The 22,824-nt window shown below is 35.6% G+C and overlaps 1 protein-coding gene across 1 annotated transcript in view; it reads right to left on the bottom strand.

Annotated features, from left to right (window-relative positions):
* The window catches only part of LOC111139085 (ERCC excision repair 6 like 2), a 123,148-nt gene that overhangs the window by 22,724 nt on the left and 77,600 nt on the right, over window positions 1–22,824 (bottom strand). The window contains exons 14-17 of the mRNA XM_022491222.1: window positions 19,785–19,937; window positions 15,198–15,278; window positions 12,651–13,815; window positions 8,574–8,728 (exon numbers count right to left, since the gene is read on the bottom strand). Of these exons, the coding sequence (XP_022346930.1) occupies window positions 8,574–8,728; window positions 12,651–13,815; window positions 15,198–15,278; window positions 19,785–19,937 (1,554 nt within the window). The remainder of the gene's footprint in view (window positions 1–8,573; window positions 8,729–12,650; window positions 13,816–15,197; window positions 15,279–19,784; window positions 19,938–22,824) is intronic.

Raw genomic sequence — 22,824 nt, 5'->3', positions numbered from 1 at the left:
CACACATAAAAATGAAGATAAGGAAGACATTCACATTGCTTTGAAGAAGCCTGAGGGGCAGCCATCATTGATGATCCAAGGGGTAGGAGTTCAATAGGCAAACACAGATGAAATGGAATTTTATTTTATTTTTTAAAGATTTTATTTATTTATTTTTTGACAGAGAGAGAGAGTGAGCACAAGCAAGAAGGGGAGCAGCAGGCAGAAGGAGAGGGAGAAGCAAGCTCTTCGCTGAGCAGGGAGCCCGACATGGGGCTCAATCCCAAGACTCTGGGATCATGACCTGAGCCAAATGCAGACGCTTAACCAACTGAGACACCCAGGTACCCAGAAATGGAATTTTAAACAAAAGAATCACAGGAGCAAAGGCATGGCAGGGTAAAAGTCCATGGTGTGCTTGGAGATTGGTTTATAAGCTGAAGGCTGACCAGAAGAGCCTGTTTATCTTTATATCCCCAGTGTCTAGCACAGTGATTTATACAGAGTATCAGTAACTTTGAATGAGTGTAGCAGAATGAGGCTGAAAAAGCAGGCTGGGGCCCAATTGAGATAGGCCTTGTGTGCCATGGAAAAGAAGCACAAAAAGACATTTCACAGAGCTTTGGAAGACAGAAAATTAAGGCCCAAAATGACTGTTTAGATGTATTATTACTGCTAAATGAGGAAGCTCATAAAGTCATGCATGGGTAGGGATATCTTTTCTGACACGGTTACCTATGTTCTCCAGTCTTGAGTGGTTTCCTATTCCAGCACTATGGCCAACGGATGACAAAGAGTGAGTGAAAATGAATACCAGCCTTTATGCTGCTCTAAAATGACTAATATCCTTATATGATCTGCCAGCGTACCTAGTTTAACATTAACTTGTGGAGCTAAAAGTGCAGGAGCCCTGACATCATAGTGAAGATGACTGTGCCTTATGTAATACTTTTGTGCAGGAATTCCCAATGACCAACATTTTCTGAACTCTCACTCTGTGCTGCCTGTTGCTAAGTCACAGTGTTTATGAAAGTGTATACCAGATAGTTTTAAGTATCTAAAAAAAACTTTTTTAAGTAAAGGATACATTCAGTCCACCTGAATTTTTTGTTCAACTGCTAAAGTGAGGGTGTTCTTCACAGCCAAGTTATTTTGGAAAATTAGACTGATTTTTCATACTGGAAAAGTAAAATGGAGTTTAAAAAAAAAAAAAAAAAGTAAAACCTCCAAACCAAAATAGAAGCCAAAGGAACTGAGGGAAAAAACACAACAGAAGATAGAAGTGTTGAAAGACTATAGGGATCTAAGCTTACTGATATTATTAGGCCTGAGGGAAATCACTTACCATCTCATTTTTAAAAATCAGTAAAAACAATTCATTTGCATTAAATAGTCTCCAAGAATCCTCCAAATTCTGAAATGCTATGATTCTCTCGTCTTAAAATTTTGTTTTATTCATCCTATAAAAATTCAGAATTCATATGCGTAGAGACAAGAGTCTCAGATGACAAGGCAATAGGTGTTTCTGTTAAGTGGCCATGTCCAATTGATACCACGGTTTTCACAGAGGGATAAAATATAATTTGAAAAGGGATGTTATGTGTTTAACTTTCTTTAAGTCACTAGGTAGAGTCAATCACAGTTCAATGAGATCATATATCTTTAAGTTTTTGTATTGTTAATGAAAAAGCATTATTTGAAGAAATAGTATTTTTTAACCATTTAGAATCTTCCAACTATTCTAAATGGAGAAATTGTTTTAAGAAGCAACATCTATCTTCTATGTAATTGGAACAATGGCTGACTAGAAGAAGAGTTAGAATCCAACTACTACTTGTTAAGCAAAGATTATTGGTGTCAGTCCAATTCATTGTTATATTAGTTTATAATTCCTTTCAAATGCATTTTTCCTATAGAATTCTTCATGAAAAATGAGCCATAGCTCAGGTGGGTCCTTCATCTATAAAATTAGAGAACTAGACATCTTCTATGGTTTTCTAACACATGCTATTATTGGTACTATTAACAATAAAAATCATATTAGGACATTGTAGGGAGTCTCACTCATTGCTTTTACTGATCAGCAATAATCATAATTACAAGAATAAAAATTTACATTATATTCTGAGTAATTTCAATGTCTTTCTTGCAAGAAGCTGAATGTGTTTTGTACACAAGCTCAGCAGTCAAGTTACTCCTTTAATCCTGGTAACACCACTGTGAGGAAGGATGTCATGTCTACTCACAGCCACCAGCTAGGAGGGGACTAGGTGTCTATATTTAAAGTTAATATCAGAGTCTCCTTCCTCTGACTAGGTAACAGGTGTTCTTCATGAATTATTACTATCTTTCTGAATCAATCCTAGTTCCAAAGATAGAAAGTCTTCATGCCAACACTAGTTATATAATGACAGAAATACACACACAAAATTAGAAAAATCTTGATCTCTACTCAAATTACTTGAAAAAATGACTTTCTGATACAAATACCATAAAATTAGCATCTAGCTATAGAAAGAAAAATGATAAAACCATAAGAAATCTCACCCAGTAAGAGTTAATTTTGTTACATGCTGAAACCATAAACCTTCTTTACTCAACTACTTCATAAACCAGTCATTTGTGAACGATTACTTTAAACCATCATACCATTCACTATCCTGAAAAATAGGATAATGGAATGCTATATCTCCCTAAAGTCGACTTCATTGTAAACAGTCCATCCCTCCTTGCTGACTCCAAAAGCTGTATAAACATACTGCAATCAAATCCACCATAGCTCATAGAAATCCTTTCTTTAAGAAATCTACAAAACGCCAATCTAATGCGAATACAAGAAAGAGGAGTTCTTACTAACACAACATTTTGTATTTACAGTATTCTGAGCAGTGCTTAAACCTGCATGGGTTATAAAAGACACCCTTCCCCACGCTCCCCCGGGCCTGGGCTGACAGCGTGCTTAGGCCTCTCATTTACACCACACTGCAATAACATAAAGAAGGGTTTACTATTAATCCAGGTTTTACTACAAAGCGACCCGTTATTTCTCTGTCAAACACTGGCAAGAGTGCCAAGTGTCTGTCATCCAATTCAGGGGATTAAGTCTTCTTTTATAGTCTGATACTTGTACCAATTTATAAAAATACAGATATAGTTTCTTAGAGTTGGTCACAGTCTATATTTTGGCGTGGATTCAGGCACAGAGGTTGACCATGACAGCTGGCAGGAAACGGAGGGGAGAATACATCCCCTCCTCTCGGTCACCACGTCTCAGTTGCCATAGTGATTAATCCTTAATTGAATGCTGTCTTTGTACATTTCTTTTCAGAAAACTTTAAGTATACTTAAGTTGAAAACATGCAGTTGATTGAAAAAACGAGGCCCCACACCACAAACAGGTATCGCTAAATTCTGTTACATACTTCCATATATTAAAAGAACAAATTAACTTTAATAAAGGTATTATCAGTCAGTCCTTTCAGATGCTTAAAAACATTTCTTTCTGGTCTGAGTTTAAACTGAAACCACCCACATTTTCCCTCTTGTTATCAGACATCTCATCTTTTAAGATAAGCTGTCTTCAGAAACGGCTCTAAAATATCTAAACTTAAGACAAAACAAGTTCTTATTTTATATAGTTTGTATTACTAAATAACCAAGTTTGATTAGAAATTTATTTTAGGAGACACAGGTTTTCATTCAAGACATCTATATAATATATAAGTTGAAACTGATTTATAAAAGTCTGAACTATAAGAAACACGGAAAAGATAGTATATTTGAGGCCTTCTAATATATGGTTGAATTTGAAAAGCAGGTTCTGAGCTATTGTCATTTTGGTTATCAATAATTACATCAAAAGGACTGAGAAACTCTAAAAGGATCATAGGAGTTCATCTAGGATTGTGGTATACATTACTTCTTTTTTGTAACTTTTCCACTTAGTTAGTATATTCCTTTGCAATTTAGTTAAAAGCTCCTACTTACACTCAACTATAGTATTCCTTGGAGAGTGAAACACTTGCATATTGTGACTACTGTTAAATGTGTGTTGCCTTCATACAAGTAAATAGGATTTGTTTCATTTTCTTAGGAAGTGAGACAACACATCTGCATCTAGCTGCAGACACACAGACACACACACACAGACCACACGCAAGCATATGCACACACACACGCACACACAATCTTTTCAAACACAAATAAAGGTCTCTAATAAAACTTTGGTGACAGACAAGAAGCACTCAGAAGAATTCTCAGTAATAAAGATTCTGGATGTGAGCCCCAAGATGAAAGATACTGTACTGTAGGTGGGAGGTCTTGGGATTTCTGGAGACTTTAGAAGCAAGAGGTTTGCAGATATTTTCTGACACTATGGCTGAGCCTCTTTTGCTTTGTTTTCCTTTACCTTAGTTTATTCTTTCTTCCCATAACAACTTTCAATTTTTTTGAAAACTGCAAATTCACTATTGCCACTACACGCTATCGCCACCTCCACTCTACAGTTCTCTCACTGAGTGACATACATTATCTCTAACCAAAGATGATGGTGTGTTTCGCTGATTTACTCATTAAAGGTGTTTAAGTAATTTTGACCAGATATGATGAAATCAGTGATTATGAATTTTTTTACTTGGAACTTCTGCAAGATGACTCTGAAATGTCATCAATATCTCATCTATGTAAAGTAATATTATTTTAAAAAGTCTCTCCAGATATCCTAATTTAACCATCTTTATAAATAGTTTTAGTAAAAAGAGAAAAATGGTACTACCATAGTTCCATCTCCCTGACATTACTGAGGTGGTATTTAGTTTCCAGAAGATTTATAATGATGAGAACCAAGAATATGATATACAGAGATAATATGAAGGGCTAGTCTGATGGCAGAGTGATGTCTCACTCATTTGAATGTCAGCAGCTTTAGAGATATCTTGAATTAAAAGCAGTCACTTCAATCAGTGAATCAAAATAAAGTAAATCTATCAGCTTTACGCAGGAAAGTTACTAATATCTCCAATTCTAATACAGAATATTTAGAATAAACTAATATAAATTATAAAGTACTGATGGCTTTCTATTTTCATAAGCAAAATCTCAGTAGTCACATATAAACTTCTGAAGGATATTCTACCATGAATATTCTTGTTTTTCTTTTTAAGGGAGTCCAAAGCCCCAGATTTGCTAATATTACCCATCCTTTTATTTATAATTAAATATGGTTGCATACAGCTATTTATGGATTATTTTTCCTCATTGATACCTCCCTTCCAGGGGAATTAGAGACTGGACATTAGTCTTACCCAGTGATGACAATACCTATTTCTCACTGAGTGCTTACTTTGTGTCAGGTACCGTCCAGGGTGTTTTACCTCATTTAGTCTTCACAACAACTTTTTGAGGTAAGAAATATAATTATTTTGTATTTTAAACACAAAGAAATTGAGGCACAGAGAAGGTAAGTGCCTTTCTCAGGGTCACACAGGAAGTATGAAGTAGAGCTACAATCTAAACTATGACATTCTGAATAGAGTTCACGCCATAGGCTAGTTATAACTTTGGCTCCTGGAAGATTACAGAGTTCAACAAATTGAAAATGAAACTCATTACATAAGGCCTTTATTACTAACCAAACTAAAAAGAGGAAAGCGTGAGACATGTCTCAGGAGTTGTAGTTGTATGTCAAAAAAACCAATAGTTTCAGTCTTTGATGGAGGTGAAAAATTAAGAACATCATAAATACATAAGATCACTATTTTGAAAATTCTGATTTTCTTATAACAAGTAAGAATTTTCTTTTTTAATCCTAAGTCATGTACTGTCCCCAAGTGACTTTTGTATACAGGTAATAGATTACAACTTTCAAGAAATTATAGTGGTATTATTAATCTGATGTATTAAATGGTAGAGGTAAAATCTGAGGGACTGAATCTTATTCTGTTGGAATTTTACTGTATCAAGTATTGATTTAAAGAGTTTGGCTGCTGAGATGAGCATGTTTGTACAGACTGTTCTTGGCCTGCTAGCACTGGTGGCATGGGATGGGACCTCCTGCTTAGTGGCTTTAAAACTTGCCTGAATATTTTACACCCACTATGATTTAGTCATTAAACAACACATTTCTTCATACACCCTGCAAAAAGGTTTACTAAGTTTACTAAGTGATGGGGAGACATACAGCCTCAAAGGGCATATTAGAAATCTTAGGGGATGAATATTTCAACTTGTTTCTTGGTAAGAAATGTCCTTCACTCCAAAAATCACTGTGAAGAGACAAAATTTCTGACAAGATTGTGCTGTCTACCTCAAGAATGTTAGGGCTAAGAAAGATTGAGAACTACTGGGATTGCTAACGTAAGGATAAAGGAACTCCCTTGCCCCTGTTTGGCCTAATTAGAAATACACCTAATTGGTGTATTAATTAGAAATACACCTAATTGGTGTATTTCTACCATTTTAACTTTTTACAACTTGCCTTAAGAAGGTTCCAAAGGGACCTTTATTTCTTTTATATTTAGGTGGTTGCTTCTCAGATCTGCTTTGGAAAAAATTACATGAGACTGCAAATTTGTTTTCTGAGAAATATTTAAATAAACCAACAACCAATATCCAGTTAAATGATTTCATTAACATATACTACAGGGGTTTGCCAAATTAGCTGATGTTTTCACATTAAAATTTGTTTGTTTGGATAGGGCATAGTTAAAAAAAAAAGGGGGGGTATGGTTGAAAAAATACAACCCTAAGAAAAAATTAGTTGTCTATTTAAGAGATTCTGATAGGCTCTTCTTTCTAATATAGCAAATTTCTGGCAAACCCAGCATATTTCTGCTTACCTTTTTCAGATAGCTCGTTTACAAGGTAGACCCGCTATAGAAATAGCTCTCTACAGTGTTGGTTGAGATATGGTATATTCCTAGATCAAATGAGAATATATTAAAAAGGCAGCATACTTTCATGTGTTATATTGTGGCACTGTGCCTTTGGATTAGAATGAAAAATGCTAAAAGCACAACCTTTCAAAGTCCATTATTTCATTTACTCTAAGGATATTATCAGACAACTGATTGCTCACTAGATCATTCAGTAGTCACCATTTAAAATCCCAGGTGACAAATTTCCCTCAAATTAAGTGCTAGGAAGAGCTTTCTTCCTCCTTAGAAGAGCCAGCATTTTTTTTTTCTTTTTCTTTTCCTTAAGGACAACAATTTAGCTCAGTGCTTCTCAGCGGGGTGTTATGGCATTTTGAGCAGAACAATTCTTGGCATGTGGGATGGTCCCCCCTCCCTCACGACAGCCATTTAGTCTCCCTGGCCTTCAGACATTAATGCCACTCGGGCACTCAGTCACTGTGACCACCCAAAGTGCCCACACACATTTCCAAATGCGGTAGTTGAGAAAACACTAAATAAATTGTTTACTTCCTTTGTTTTGTCTACCAGGAAACTCAAACTTGTCATTTAAAAAAATATCTGGCTAAGAACATTATGTCTTATATATTTGCATTTAACTTTCTCTCAGTCCTCAACTTCTAGTTTAATTTATATTTTCCTTGTTTTTGAATTTCATTTTGTATTCTGATTTTATTGTTAGGACAATCCAAATCATTTGTGGAACCAGAGGAGGTACAAATAAATAAAGACAGCTTGACAGTTCAAAGGCATTTCCCTCGCTTCATTCTTAAAAAAGTAGTACTAACTAGAAACAGAGTATCATTGTTATATACAGTACCCGTTTTTAATTCCTACACATAAAGTGATAGAAAAACTTCTCAGACAATCAGCTCTTAGGAATAAAGAATAATAAGCCAAAGAGAAGAAAACATTTTTTAAAACATTTGATGAAAGTGACTATGTGTAAATAAAATACCACATTAACATAAATCCTTATTTTTATATAATAGCAATTTTAAATAAGAAAAGCATAGAGGATCTACTTATTACTTATAACATTATATGAATCCTTTTTAAAAATATAAATTCTAGGGGCATCTCAGTGGCTCAGTCGGTTAAGTGTCCAGCTCTTGATTTTGCCTCAGGTCATGATTTCAGGATCATGAGACAGAGCCCCACATTGGGCTCCATGCTGGGTGTAGAGTCTGGTGAAGATTCTCTCTCTTTCTCTCCCTCTGCCCCTCAGCCCCCCACCCCTACTCGTCCCCATGCATACTCTCTCTCAAAAAAAAAAAAAACATACATACATATATAAATTCTATATGAAGTTAATTTTTGTGCATGCCTTCATGTTAGATGAAAAATTCTGAAGGAAATCTAATCATACACTTCCCTTTTCTGTATCAGTGTAAGTGGTTTTGATTCTGATTTAACTGAATGATTCCCTCAGATTTCTCATTTTTTGGCAAACTTTTATTAAGAGGAATTATTAAGCAACTCAACACAATTAGGCATTTAAATATAGATGTGCCTTTTAATATAAAACATTTTAGCACAACAGTGCTCCAAATGGCATTCTGTTTTTTATACTTGTGTGTCACTTATAGTCTCAGTAGCCACTTTTTTTGAGGAAGTATTTAGAGAAGATCCTATTGAGTAACTTCTAAATACTAAAGATGTCAGGACCCTGTGTTCTCTTACCTTAGAAGTGCAAACAGCTACATTGGCGGGAAGCTGGGAAAACTGCTTCAATTCAAACACATCCCGCGCTGCCCATCGGCTCATGTGATTTTCAGCTTTGCTGGATCCAATCACAGTCTGGTTGGAGTGAATATAAGCCACTTCTTGAACACCATCTGGGAGGCAATTGGTGTTTATTAAGTGATGTTTCGTTGTCAAGCAATAGGGTTCCATGTATACTTTAAAAATTATCAGCAATATACTAAAAAAGAAGTTATGCTTTATTCTTAATCCTCAAGAGAAACATTGAGTTTGAATGTTAACATCATAATATTCTATTTAAAAAAAAAATGAAAAGAGTTCAAACATATTGGTCTAGGTTAACTTGGAAATGACTTTTCCTTCTCATCAATATGAGAATTTTTGAGATTGGATATCAACCTTTAGATTTCAAGCTGAAATGAGGGTTTTGGCTAAGAAAAAAGTCACGGTGAAGAGTCATCTCTACGGATTTGTGTTCCTATTGATTTAAAAAAATTGTTTACTGGGGCGCCTGGGTGGCTCAATGGGTTAAGCCTTTGCCTTCCACTCAGGTCATGATCTCAGGGTTCTGGGATCGAGTCCCGCATTGGGCTCTCTGCTCGGCCGGGAGCCTGCTTCCTCCTCTCTCTCTCTCTCTGTTTGCCTCTCTGCCTACTTGTGATCTCTCTCTGTCAAATAAATAAAACATTTAAAAAAAATTGTTTACTAATTTAAACAGCAGTGCTGACCTCATCTATCTGTTCCTTTAAACATGTACTTGATTACAACAATGGAGTGGGAGCTGGGGTTTATGACCAGGGAGTTTCGTTTGGTTGGCTTTGTTCAATTTTACTCTTTGTATTTTGTCTTTTTTGTACATATGCCCAGAGAACGTCAAGACTGGGAGCTTTTTAGGAAATGAAAAAAATTAACTTACAGTTTTTATCTGAAAGAAGTCTAAAAAATAGCTACATTTTTTATTGCTTTGCTTCTAGGCACCTATAATTTACTTTTAAATTGTGGCCATAAAAGAGAAGGCTAGAACTGAGGTCTGTAAAAGCTCCCTCAAACATCTCTAGCAATGAACCTTAATTATGACCTTCAACACTTGTGCTGTTTCAGTCCTGAACCTCTCTCAACCAAAACTGATAATCGTGAGAAAACAAATATTAAATAACAAAAAGAACCACCAAGATAATATTCTCCTTAAATCTCAAAATGCCAAGTAGTGTGCAAGGCAAAAGTTTTAAACCTTTAGAAGGATCAAGGATTCTTCTGGCAGAAAATTCAGTCAGATTTTTCTTAATTTTGATGACATGTTTTATGTATTATTCAAAATAGCTTTAGTTCCACACCACTGACATCTTTTACACAGTAAAAAACAAAAACAGCTCCGCTGATCTTTTAAAGAACAGTTTATGCAACAATTTCTCAAACCTAAATCAAACCAAAGGATAGTCCAGCACTGAGTTACAAGGGTATCAAAATATATATCATAATGAACTTTTGAATAACCACAAAAGAAAACTTTATTTGTAAATAAGTCAAACACAATGATTAAAGTTCCTATATCAAACTATCCTCGCTTATACATCAGCTTCTTTCACATAGTTTTCTTTTTTTTTTTTTTTCCTCAGGAATGAGTCAGATACTTTTAGAAATGATGCTAACTCTTAAAATCACTAAACAGATTCTCAGCAGATGGTGGTAGCTGGTAGCAGGGGAAGCAATTTTTCAATCTCTGATTCCCTACAAAAAATAGCCAGCGATTAGTGAGCAAAACGAAAGGCCACGGACAACACATACAACAAATTAAGATAATAAGACATCCTAAAATACAAATAGATGGGGACAGTCCACCAATAGCTACACTGTGCATGGCATGGGTGCAACAAAGGAGCAACAAGGTGGCATCTGATGGCTCTGAGAACAGAAGAGCCTAGAACAGTCGACAAGTATGTCCTGGAGAGCATAGTGGGCCACTTGGAGATGAGCAGCTAAATTTGGGAAGGTTTTCCGTCCTCCAAAGCTGAGTGGGTGCAGGGGGCTTACAATAAGAAGGCCTGAGAGAACAAAACAAACTAGCTCTTAGGAACTCTCCAAACTGATCCACCGGGGCTCCCAAGTCAGGGCCACATGATGAAGAAAAACTGCTGGGAGGGAGTCAAAAAGAACAGGATAGGAAGATTGGGAATGAGGGAAAGAGAAGGTCTAAAGCAAAGCAGTGGGTACAGATAGAGGCAGGAAATCCCACAATAGTTTTGAACACTGTACAAAAAAACAGATACAGATCTTTGTGAACTTAGTAAAAAAATACCCTACACTCTGCCTCATTTAAAAAATTCAGGGAAAATAATTTCTATAAGAATGAGCAAGAGGGTCAATCTCATAAAAATTATTATGAGAAAAAAGAATAAGCAGCAGAATGAAAATATGCCATAAACATGTGCTCACAAAGCAGATTAAAATTGTAACTGATTTCAAAATGAGGTAAAAAACATTAAGAAAAGGGTAAGATACTAATTCTGACATCAGTCAGAATTAGAGTTAACTCAGAAATGGACAGGACTCAGGAAAGTTTTGGAAATTAAAAAAAAATTCAAAAATGAAGACTAAACTGCAGGAACATAAGAGGGAACAAACAATAACTAATGCTTTAAGAAAAATGGAAGGATATTTCTAAAAAGCAAAAACAAATGGAAAAGATAAAAGATTTGAGACAATGTGACAAATACTGAAGACAGGCAAAGAAAACTGAATATTAGAGTAATAGGAGTCTCTGAAGAAGAAAACCAAAGCAAAGGGATACGAAAAGTAACTAAAAATACTAGTACAAGAATGCTTTCCCAAAAGAAAAACCGAGTTGAAACTCTATTATGACACTACTGACCCAGAATAACCAACACTGGTATGGGCTGAATGTTTGTGTCCCTCCAAAATTTGTATGTTCAAGCCCTAACCCCTAGTGAGATGGTATTTGAAGGTTAGGCCTTTGGGAGATAATTAGGTCATGAAGGTGAAGTTCTAAAGAATGGGACTACTGCCCTTAAAAAAAGAGACCCAAGAGAGATTCTTTCTTTCTTTTTTATTTTGAGAGAGAGAGAGTGAATGAGAGAGAGCATGAGGGGGAGAGGGCCAGAAGGAGAAGCAGACTCCCCATTGAGCAGGGAGCTCAATGTGGGGCTTGGTACAGGACTCCGGGGTCATGACCTGAGCCGAAGGCAGACACTTAATGGACTGAGCCACCCAGGCACCCAAGAGAGGTGATTCCTGTCTCCACCATGTGAGGACACAGCAAGACAGCAGCCTTCTGTAGGCCAGGATAAGGCCCTAACCAAGAACCCAACTATGTTGGCATCCTGATCTTGGACTTCCAGTCTCCAGAACTATGAGAAATAAATGTTTAAGCCATGCAGTCCACGGGAGTTTGTTAAAGCAAGTTAAACTAAGACAAACGTTCAAACACAATGTAGTACATTTACTGGACAAAAATAAGAAGAAAAGAAATTCTTTGGACATCACGGGGGAAGAAAAAGAACATGTAATACAACACTTCATGCCAAAAGAAAATGAAGCCTCATATTTAAAATACTTAAGAAAAGAAAGTGTGAGTCAATGATTTTATATCTGGCAAAATGACTTTTAAGTATAAAGGGCACAGACTGTTACCAACAGGAATCTCAGGGAGTGTTATCCTCAGGAGCACTTCTTGAGGGATCTACTAGAAAATAAGCTTCTGACAATCACACAGACTGGTGAGACACTCACATAAGGATGGAAGAGGACCATTAAATTTAAAGTTACCTATAGGTCAAGACTAAATGAAGTCTGGTGGGGGCTGTGACTCAGATGGGGTACGTGGAGGGGGTTCTGGGGTGGATAACAAGTTCACTATGTTGATCTAGGTGGTCTTCCCTTTACCTACCTTCCACCCACTTCCTCATTTGTGCCTCAATGTAGCATCTTGACTATAGAACTATTTTACAAGCCAATTCACGCATCTGTATCTTACAGAGCTATCTGAATGCACAAAACAAATAACGTAACATAAAGTTTTCAAAATGTATCTATAGTTACCTAAAAATTTATCCATTGACTCATACACCTGCTCTTGATTGACAATTTTCTCATTTGAAAATTTCATTGATTTTCTTGGCATACAAGTGCCATTTTCCTTATGGTTAGGCAATTTTGAAGAGAAACTGATTCTATCTTTTATAGTTTTTGGTGGATGGCTCTGTTTAGAGAAACTGATGTGGCGAACAGTTAAATCATCATCTGAGGATGAAAAATCATCAATAGGCTGAGAGTTACAATCTCCATCTGCTGCATACAGTTGATTTGTTTTCTTCATTGTTTTAGGAAAAGTGAGAAGTTCCTTTTTATTTTCCTTTTTTCTCTTAAACCTCAAAGAACTGGTAGTTCTTCGCTTTCTTACTCTTGACTCAGAGGAAATTTCAATGTCATCAGACTCATCACTAATATCACTACTGCCTTTTCTTTTCATAATAGATTTCAGGGTCATGTTCTCAGGATTTAATTGTTTTGAAATTTGTCTATTTCCTTTGACATCAGTCTTTCTATCATCACCATTATTTCTTATTTTTACAGGATTATCTGTTTCAGAATCTTGAGGTCCATCCACAAGTGGCTTAAACTTTATACCATTCTTAGGGCATCTCTGAGTCGTATATTGTGTAGGAAAGACGACATCACTATCTTCTGATTCTGTGACATTCGGTAAAGTGCAATGGTGGTCAGCTGTATTTTTAAAATGTTTCTCATCACCAGACTCTGAAGAAATATTTTGTTTGAAAATTTTCTCACTTTTATCAAAAATACATTTTTCATTTGGATTTAGGATACTAGTTAATTTCTGGTGTTTTGAAGTACCAAGAGAGTCATGACATTTCTGATAACCAACATCTTTGGCTTCTGTTGAAAGACACATGGGCTGTTCATCAGAACTTTCATCATCAGAGGCAGTATTTCCATCACTATCCTCAACTGCTTTGTATTTTGTTTCAAACAATTTAGAGAAACCACAGTGGAGTAGGGTAAGCTGTCCAGGAGAACCCGAAGCTTTACTTGAGTCAGATGCTTTGTTTTTAGCAGTCTTTGTTCTTGAGCTTCCCACTGATTCATCATCACTAAAATCACTGCAGAGATCACATGCTTCATTTGTTGGCAACTCCACAGGTTGTTCTAGACTTCTGTGTTCTTGACAGTCAGTCTCTCTAGACTATGTAAGAAGCAGTAACAGAAACATTAGAAAATGTCAAGATAATATCAAATCTATCACACTGGAAGGGAATTAAATTTGGGCAGATAACTAATATATCACTTGGCATTTTCTGAAAGCACAGCATTTTATAAACAAATGTAAAGGATTCAATATTACAGTCTGGTACACTGTTTTTTCCAAGTTGAATAACCTTCCAGAATAACTAGAAGTTTAAACAGAATACCACGTAATCAATTTATATGTAAGGAAAACACAGAGCAGAGCAGTCAGCTTCTAAAGTGTAGGGACTGATTCTGGTCTCAGAAGTGAAAAGTACACAACTTGCTTACTGTAGTCCAGCACACATTTCCAACCACACTTTAAGAAAAAAACCAAATTTGTAGGCATTAACAAAGTAAAGAATTCACAACTGGAAAAATGGTTCTAATAGATTAAAAATAAGAATAATATTTGATAGAATCCTGACCATCAGAAATAAAGAAAATATTTTAGATATTCTAAAGTAAAATTTGCTACAAATTTAAATCCAGTATTTATTCTTTTTACATCAATTAGAGCTAAATATATCCTTTAGTTTCTTAAGACCAAGGCTTTATTAGGAAAAGATTTGGGTAAAGTATTATCCAGTAATACTTTTTTTTTAAATCCAGTAATACTTCTGCCAACATTTGCTACTCATGTATTTCTATAAAGTTAGAAAAATATTCACTCCATGTTCCAAATCATTAAGCTAGTTTAAATGTATAGTTAAATCTCTAAAAGCAAGAAAAAAAAAAACCCAGCAAAAACAACAAAAACCTTCCACATGTAGATTCTTTACTTTTAAAGAGGCCTTATGATGACAATATAGATTTTGTAGTATGTGAGAAGACCAACTACCAAAAAGATCACAAGATCAAGGACTCAAATAAAATAAAATATGTTTGAGTCAGAGAATAATTAAATCCAATAAGTAAATCAAATCAAATAAAATATGTTTGAGTCAGAGAATAATTCTGATGTTTGGATTTAATAATCTTAAACACATACTGGTTACTATCTTTCCATTTAAGTTTTTGGTTAGTGAAAAACTGTTTAGTTAGGTTGGATTGTTCACCTATACAGTGTATTTAATTTTGGATTTATAGTTTGGTATAGTTAAAATTCCAGTTTGGATGTAAATGACTGCTGATTGCTCTTGACTTTGTTCTTATGATATGAAATGTGAAATTAGCCTAAATTGTTCATTTAACTGACAGTCCTCTGACTTTGTGTCCTTGACTTTTTTAAAGACCTTTTTCTTTACACATTGAAATATGAAGATAAAGGAAAAGTAACTTAAAATTGTCCCAATACGTGTTTTCTAGGAGTCCTAGGCTACAGATTCAAAAATTGCTTACCGTTTCTTGTTTGTGTACCAGAGGCTCCTCTTTCAACCATGATGTGGCCGTCATGATCCCTGCTTCCACTTTGCCTTCTCTCTATAAAGAATGCAAATAACTGTAAAATATTTTACAATAGCAGTGGCAGGCTAAAACTTGGAACTAAGAAAGGCAAACTGAGAGCGGCTTGCTTTAGCCTTTTTTTTAAAATAGGGAGTGCTTCGGGACTTTGCAAGGCATCCTTATATAAGGGCCATGCTAATCTTCTCCGGGTTGTTCCAGTTTTAGTCTATGTGCTGCCAAAGTGAGCACTGTTTTAGCTTTCTTAATGTTATTTTTCAATTTTGTTAATTACTATAAACTTATATACAGTTTACATAACATTTTAAAATGTTCATAATTCTTAGGTAATAGAGAGGTATGGTGGAAGTGTGCTGGGCCCATAAAGTACTCTTATTTCTTGTCTTAAAATGTCTTTTTCAGGTAGAAAATAGTACTTTTCAGCCAACTCCACTAACAGTTCTAGTAGGGGAGAGAGAATGAAAAAAATGTTACATATTTATCCAATAACGATATCCCTAGTAACTATGTCTACATAATAATTATAGTAAAGACATATTATTACCATATCAAGTAGTACAGGTAATGTTGAATATTGGGAACTCGATATTCTAGCCTACACTGCTAGTGTACATATTCACTAAAATATGCTTATTGATCCCTTTGGTCAATAAACATCAAATGAAAAGGTCCATTTAATATAAAACTAAAAAACAATCCTAATTGTGTAACAGACTTGTTAGATCTTTTGGGAAAGTATTTATTCTTAAAGCTTTTGATATACCATTCCACAAAGGTACTTAATGGCCTAGAATCTAGACCATTAAATTCTCCTTCAAAAGGAAGGCAAATTATTTCTCCTTTAAGACTTTATTCATGGACTGAACAAGGGGAAATACTACTATCATCCCCAGAGTTACAGATGCCCAACTTACAAATACACATATCTACCAATGGCATGGTTCCAGCAACATGGTATCCAGGGCAACAAGTCAGAATCTCCCTTCCAGAACTGTGGAGAATGATAAATAGTTCTTTGAGATCTTTTCTTCCAGAGCTTAGAGGCAATTACTGCGGGGGTGGGCAGAGGCAGGAAGGTCTCCATCCCAGTACTGTATCTATCCTTTCTGAAGCCAAATGGCTACTACGGATGGAACAGGAAGCGCCAGAAATCCTCAATCCTGTCAGAACCCCTTTGTGATAGGTAAACAGCCATTCTGGTCTTCTGTTTCTCAGGCCAAACACCTTGGAGTCATCCTTAATGCCTCTTTTTTTCTCATACCCTGTATCTAATCCACCAGCAAACCCTGCCAGCACCACCTAGGTAACATACAGGATCCGGCCAGTTCTCACACCATCCACCACTGTTGCTCTGGTCTGAATCACCATCATCTCTTGGCTGGATTATTGCAGTATCGACCTACCTGGCATTTTCCTTCTGCTTTCATGTTTCCTCTATAGTCTAATTCTTCATATTTAATCTCGATTGTAGAGGTCAGACTATGTTTCTCTTCTGTTCAGAACCCTCTACTTGCTTTTCATCTCACTCAGAGTCAAAGTCAGAGTGCCCCTGTGACCTGGCTTCCTGTCATCTCTCTGGCCCCCTCTCTTGCTCTCTTGCTCACTCCACTCCAGCCACTCTGGCTTTCCTGCCATTTGGAAATGCTGCTGGGCATGCTCCTCCCGCCGGGCTTTTGTATTTGTTCCTCTGTGTAAAACACATCTTCCTCCTTCACCTCTTCAAAGAATCAATTGGAACCTCCTAGTGAGCCCTTCCTTGGCTACTCCAGCTAAAACTGCAATGCTCTTTCTGTGACAGTCCTCCTGTTTCCCTTCCCTGCTCTATACTTTTTTATTAGAATATAATTTACATATGACATTATGTACACCTAATGTGTACAGCATTTTTGATACATTTATATATTGTAATATGGTCACCACCATAGCTTTAGCTAACATCTCTATCATGCCACAGAATGATTTTTTTTTTTTTTTTTGGTAGTGAGAACATTTAAGATCCACTCCATTAGCAGTTTTGACAACAATCATGACACTGGGCATTAGATCTCCAGAAGTCATTCATCTTCTACTTGCTCTATTTTTATCCTTAGAGCCTATTGTCATAATAGGCTATATCATTTTTTTGGTTTATTATTTGTTTCCCCAAAATAGAAGGTAAATTTTTTGTAGGTAGGGCTTTTTCTCTATTTTTTCATTTCTGTATGCCTAGCTCTATGATGTGTGCTAGCTGACATTTAGCATATACTCAGTAGACATTTGTGAAATTAGCTCTCTAAAGGGAGACCATGATATAAATATAGATAACGAAGTCAGTGCAAAGTAAAACCAAATAGCCTGGAAATCATCAGATTAAAAGTGCTCTATATGAAAATGTCTATGTCTTAAAACATTTTAAAAGGAATTTTCTATAACCTTTAAAAATTAAAAATGTATTGTAGGAAGTGAAATGATTCTTTTACTTTGTGATATATGCTTCCATTATATAGGGTTTGGAATAATAGTATTTTAAAACATTGTTTGGCCAAAAGCAGCATGAATCTAACCATGCCTGAATAATAATAATAATGATAATAATTATTATTATTCTTTATTTTTTTAGGGGAAAAGATATTTATTCTAGCCTGTAAGTACCTGGCTTGAATAATTTTAAATTCTGGCTGATAACAAGTGAGCTATTTTAATTCAAAATTTAATTTAATATTGGGGTGCTGGTAATGTGCCTAGTAAGAAGCATATTTTACCACAAACAAGATATAAGACATGGAGAGTCCTGTCATTATTAAACAGTACTGGAGGAGAAACAAGATATACTTAGGACAACCAGAAAAGAAGAGAACTTTCCACTTAATAACTTGTCATACTGAGTGTCCTACCTAACATTTGCTTAAAAAATAGACTGCTATTCTTTTTTTTTTTTTTTTAAGATTTTATTTATTTATTTGACAGGCAGAGATCACAAGTAGGCAGAGAGGCAGGCAGAGAGAGAGAGAGGAATGGAAGCAGGCTTCCCGCTGAGCAGAGAGCCCAATGCGGGGCTTGATGCCAGGACCCTGGGATCATGACCTGAGCCAAAGGCAGAGGCTTTAACCCACTGAGCCACCCAGGCGCCCCAATAGGCTGCTATTCTAATATAGACTCAAATATTTGATAAATGAGAGAAAAAGGGTAAGTCATATATTGCTAACATACTTTATAGATAATAATTTCAAATGAGAAACACCAATATAGTTGGTATATTAAGTAATACTCTGAGAAGGAAGTAGGATTTCAGCGGAGCTTGGAATACTAACAAGGTTACTGATTATAAAAAAGGAATGGGAAAGAACAAGTCCATGAAAGAGATGGCATATTCAAGAAAAAGACAGGGGGATCTAATTTTATTTTTTTTTATTTATTTTTAAGTAATCTCTATACCCAACATGGGGCTTGAACTCACAACCCTGAGATCAAGGGGTTTCAATTAACCCAGACAGGCGTCCCAGGACAGGGGAACTTCAAATGGGCCACTCAATTCAAACCAAATAGTTACTATAAAATAAAAATTCAGCAGTATACATCAGACACTGTATAATAGTTGCAATATTCACAGGATATACACAATACATGTCTTCCTCTTAGCCATCTTGCTTAATATACTTACTGATATTACATGTTCATTATGTAAGTGTTCTCGTCCACCTCTCATCAAGATGATCTAAATTCTTTAAGGGCAGGGACCAATTGTTCTTGACCTGTTTTTATGAAACTGACTAAATCAATAAAGTACGTGAAGGTTTTACTACAAAGTCTTGGAGGTTAAGGGAAATATCTTTGAGTTTTCTGAGGCTCATTTTCCTCATCTATATGATTAGGGGATTGAAAAAGATGCTATTCCAGGATTTTATAATACTCCTATCAGTATCAACTAGAAAACAGGCTAATACCCTTAGTATCCTGACATATCAAAGAATTTAAGCGATTTAAAAAAAAAAGATAGAAATTTCTGTTTGAAGAATAAGAAACATCTGTATGCTGAGGATGAACACAACTGGGAGAGTTTGAAATATTGGTGTGGAATTTTTATTGGGAACAGAAAACAAAAATGTCCATGAGACATGAGAGTGCATCTCAGGGAGTATTTGGTAACTTTTAATCAAAACACATTTTATATTTTTGTTTATTTAGGAAAGTGTCTTTCTCTCTCTCTTTTTTTTTTTTTTTAGTTTCTGACTTTAGCAGCTGTTTTCAAAATAATATATTTCTCTTTGCCAGTCTGAAAATGGTCTTGGAGGTCATACTATCTACTGTATGTATCTCTGTTTGTGTGTATACCTTATTTACAACTACGCATGGGTAAATCTTAGCTTAGAGGTACAATAATTCACTTCCTATTTTTCTAAAAGTCAAAATTCTAAACACAAGGCATTTTTTACTAAGAAAACCCCAAATTCCTCTGAAAAGGTACCAGCAATTGTATTTCAAATTTGCTGAGGGAGAAAACTGTATTTAAAATACTACTGAAAAGGTCAGGGAACAATTTCACACCTCAAGGATGTCTCTTGTAAGACAAGACCCTTGGGACCTTAGTTTGAAGAGATTATAGACCCCAAAAAGCTCTCCTCGATGCTCTTTTGATCCTTGAACTGCTTCAAAATATCGCTTGGCGTTTTCACTTCCAACCACCACACAGTGAAGTTGCTAAAACAGAAAAAACACAAGATATTTTTGAAGTGTTTGCTCCAACAATATGTCAGAATTTCCTGGCATTCCCTGTATATACACAGCTTTAGCTGGAGCAGGCAGAGTCTCCTTAGGGAGGAAATTTTATTTTAATTTCCCTGGCAGATGTTGCCATTATGGTGAAATAATAGTAATTGGGCCAGTCTTATTGAAGAGATCTTACATTTCCAATTTATCTGTTTTCTACCAACGGAGTCAAGAGCCCATCACTATGTAATATTCACTTGATGTAAAATGTTTAATGATAAAAGCATACATTTGAATAATACTTTTAACCTTTCCAGACTCATTACAACAGGAACTACTAAGACTGACAAAAATATCACTAATTCACCAAAGTTAAATTCAACCTAAGTAACTACATGATAACTATGTTGCTGTCTAACTAATTGGCCATCGTTATATTGTCAACTAACAGCAAAACCCAATCGTGTATAGAACATTGCATCTTTGAAACAATTTTGAATATAGAAGGAACCCTGATGGACATATACCACTTTAGTAACAACAATAGTGTATTTCTTTATTTGCTAGATATTTTACTAAATGCAATGTAAATATAATCAGATTAACCCCATATACACCTTTAAAATTTCTTGGAAGAAACAAAGACAGAAACAAAGAGCAGAAAAGAACTTCAGTCTATCATTGATGTAAGGATTAGTAAGAAGTGATACCGTATTGTGATTTAAGTTAATTTGTACTGTAATACATTACTCTAGGCAACTAAAATAATTCTTATTAATAATAGCTGTTATTTATTGAATACTTACTACCTGTGTAATATTTGTACATTCTCTCATTTAATATCTACCTATAAGACATTATGATCTCCCTTTTAGAAATAAAGACTTAAGTTTAGAGAAATTAAGTGTCTTCTCATAGCTGCCCAGATAGAAGTGTCATTTCTAGAATTTATACCTAATTTGGCTAAATTCAAAAGTTATACTTGTAACAACTTCCCATCTCCAGGATGTCCCTTTTAAAACAAGACCCTTGGGAACTTAGTTTGAGGAAGCTTTGGATCAGTATCCAAGTTGGATCAGTTGGTATCAGTATTCCAGAAACATAGGCTATAGTTTGGGAAAAATGAATTGCCATAGCAACTGATGTACCTTATGGTCTGGTTGATGATTTATACTTTACTACTGATTCTCCCTTAAACACTGTATTGTCAGACTGCAAACTACTAAATAGAATCACCAAAGTAACTTTTAAGCATTAATGTGCATCTTTATAAATTCCCTACCATAGAAGGGAGTTGAGGGAAATTGGAAGGGGAGATCAACCATGAGAGACTATGGACTCTGAAAAACAACCTGAGGGTTTTGAAGGGGCGGGGAGTGGGAGGTTGGGGGAAGCAGGTGGTGGGTATTAGGGAGGGCACGTATTGCATGGAGCACTGGGTGTGGTGCATAAACAATAAATAGTGTTACGCTGAAAAGAAATTTAAAAAAAAGAAGAAAATTGTTGAAATATTTGACTTGCAGAATAAAATCTCATCATTTATGCAAAAAAAAAAATTTCCCTACCATAGTTTTACCACAAAATTTATAAAAGGCACACTATTTTGTATGTAAAATAAGTTTTTCAAAGTGGCTCCAGTTAAAAGTGAAGGTCAGATACAACCATCTATAGGCTGCTATAAGAAAATAATGTTAGAATTAAAGAGGTGAGGAGATAAAAAATCAGTAATTGGAAAATGTAGCTCAGTTTCTGGCTTAAGAAAAACCCATTTGAGGCTAGAAATGTTTGGATTTCCTCATAACAATGTACATGATGTACAAGAGGTAGAAAGAAAAGAAGTCACGTTCACCATGCTAAGGAACCATCATTCTTTCTTCCATCTTCAAGGCTAGTAGTGTGACATCTTCATATCATCCTGACCCTCTGCTTCTGCCGTCACATCTCCTCCTTCTCTCCTTTTTCTTAACCTCCTCCCAACTGCTTCCTTCAGTGATTACATTGCCTCACCCAGAGAATCCAGGTGGGTTTGTGGAATTAGGATATAGACATCCTTGGGGGAACATCATTCATCCGATCATAGGAAGGATGTGTAAAAAGAATGACGGATGCTTGACAAAATGGCACAGAACCCACGTTGAAGGGGTTCTCATTGGACCAAAGTGAGACTGTTTTAACATCAAAATATACAGTGAAATTCAACAGGTTGTAACCTATTACTAATACAGGATCCTATGAGTCCATATAGGTTAAATAAATATATAGACAAAAAGGGAAACTTTTTACGGTAGAATAGGAACAAAGAAGAAGGAATAATGGAAATTTAAGTCACTATCTGACAATCATCATAGTGTAGCTGATTCAGGTGGGAATTAGCAATGAACGCTAAGGCTGATGGGTACAGGCTTAACAAGGAACAGAAATACTGGCAAAGTCTCAGAGGATGTTCCCATAAAATATTTATCAATTATAAAGGGAAAAAATGGTGAGTGCAGTGAAGAAAGCTAACAGACATGAAACTGAATGGAAATAAATGTCACCACCAGGTGCCTTTTGACCAATGCAATGAGAACAGCATAGAATTGTTTCTGAACTATTCTTGCTTGAGTCTGGACATGAGGAAACATCAAGTGGACCTACTTTAAAGGTGAGCTAACACAAGGAAAGGCCTTACTCTTTAACACTGTGAAGGTCATGAAAGATATGGCAAACTTGGGTAACTATCTACTCTAGGATAAAGAAAACTAAAGAGACATGAAAAGAAATACTCTATAACCACGATCCTGGTTTGGATCCTGAACCATAAAAGAAAAAGGAGACAAGAAATTGCCAGGAAAATTGGTAAAATCTGAATGAGTTTTGTGGATTACAAGATAATGTT

Source organism: Enhydra lutris, unplaced genomic scaffold (assembly GCF_002288905.1).
Source record: "Enhydra lutris kenyoni isolate GAN:26980312 unplaced genomic scaffold, ASM228890v2 scaffoldscaffold95, whole genome shotgun sequence".
NCBI lineage: Eukaryota > Metazoa > Chordata > Mammalia > Carnivora > Mustelidae > Enhydra > Enhydra lutris.
The sequence above is the reverse complement of the archived record's forward strand: the minus strand, read 5'-3'. Positions and strand labels throughout refer to the sequence as shown.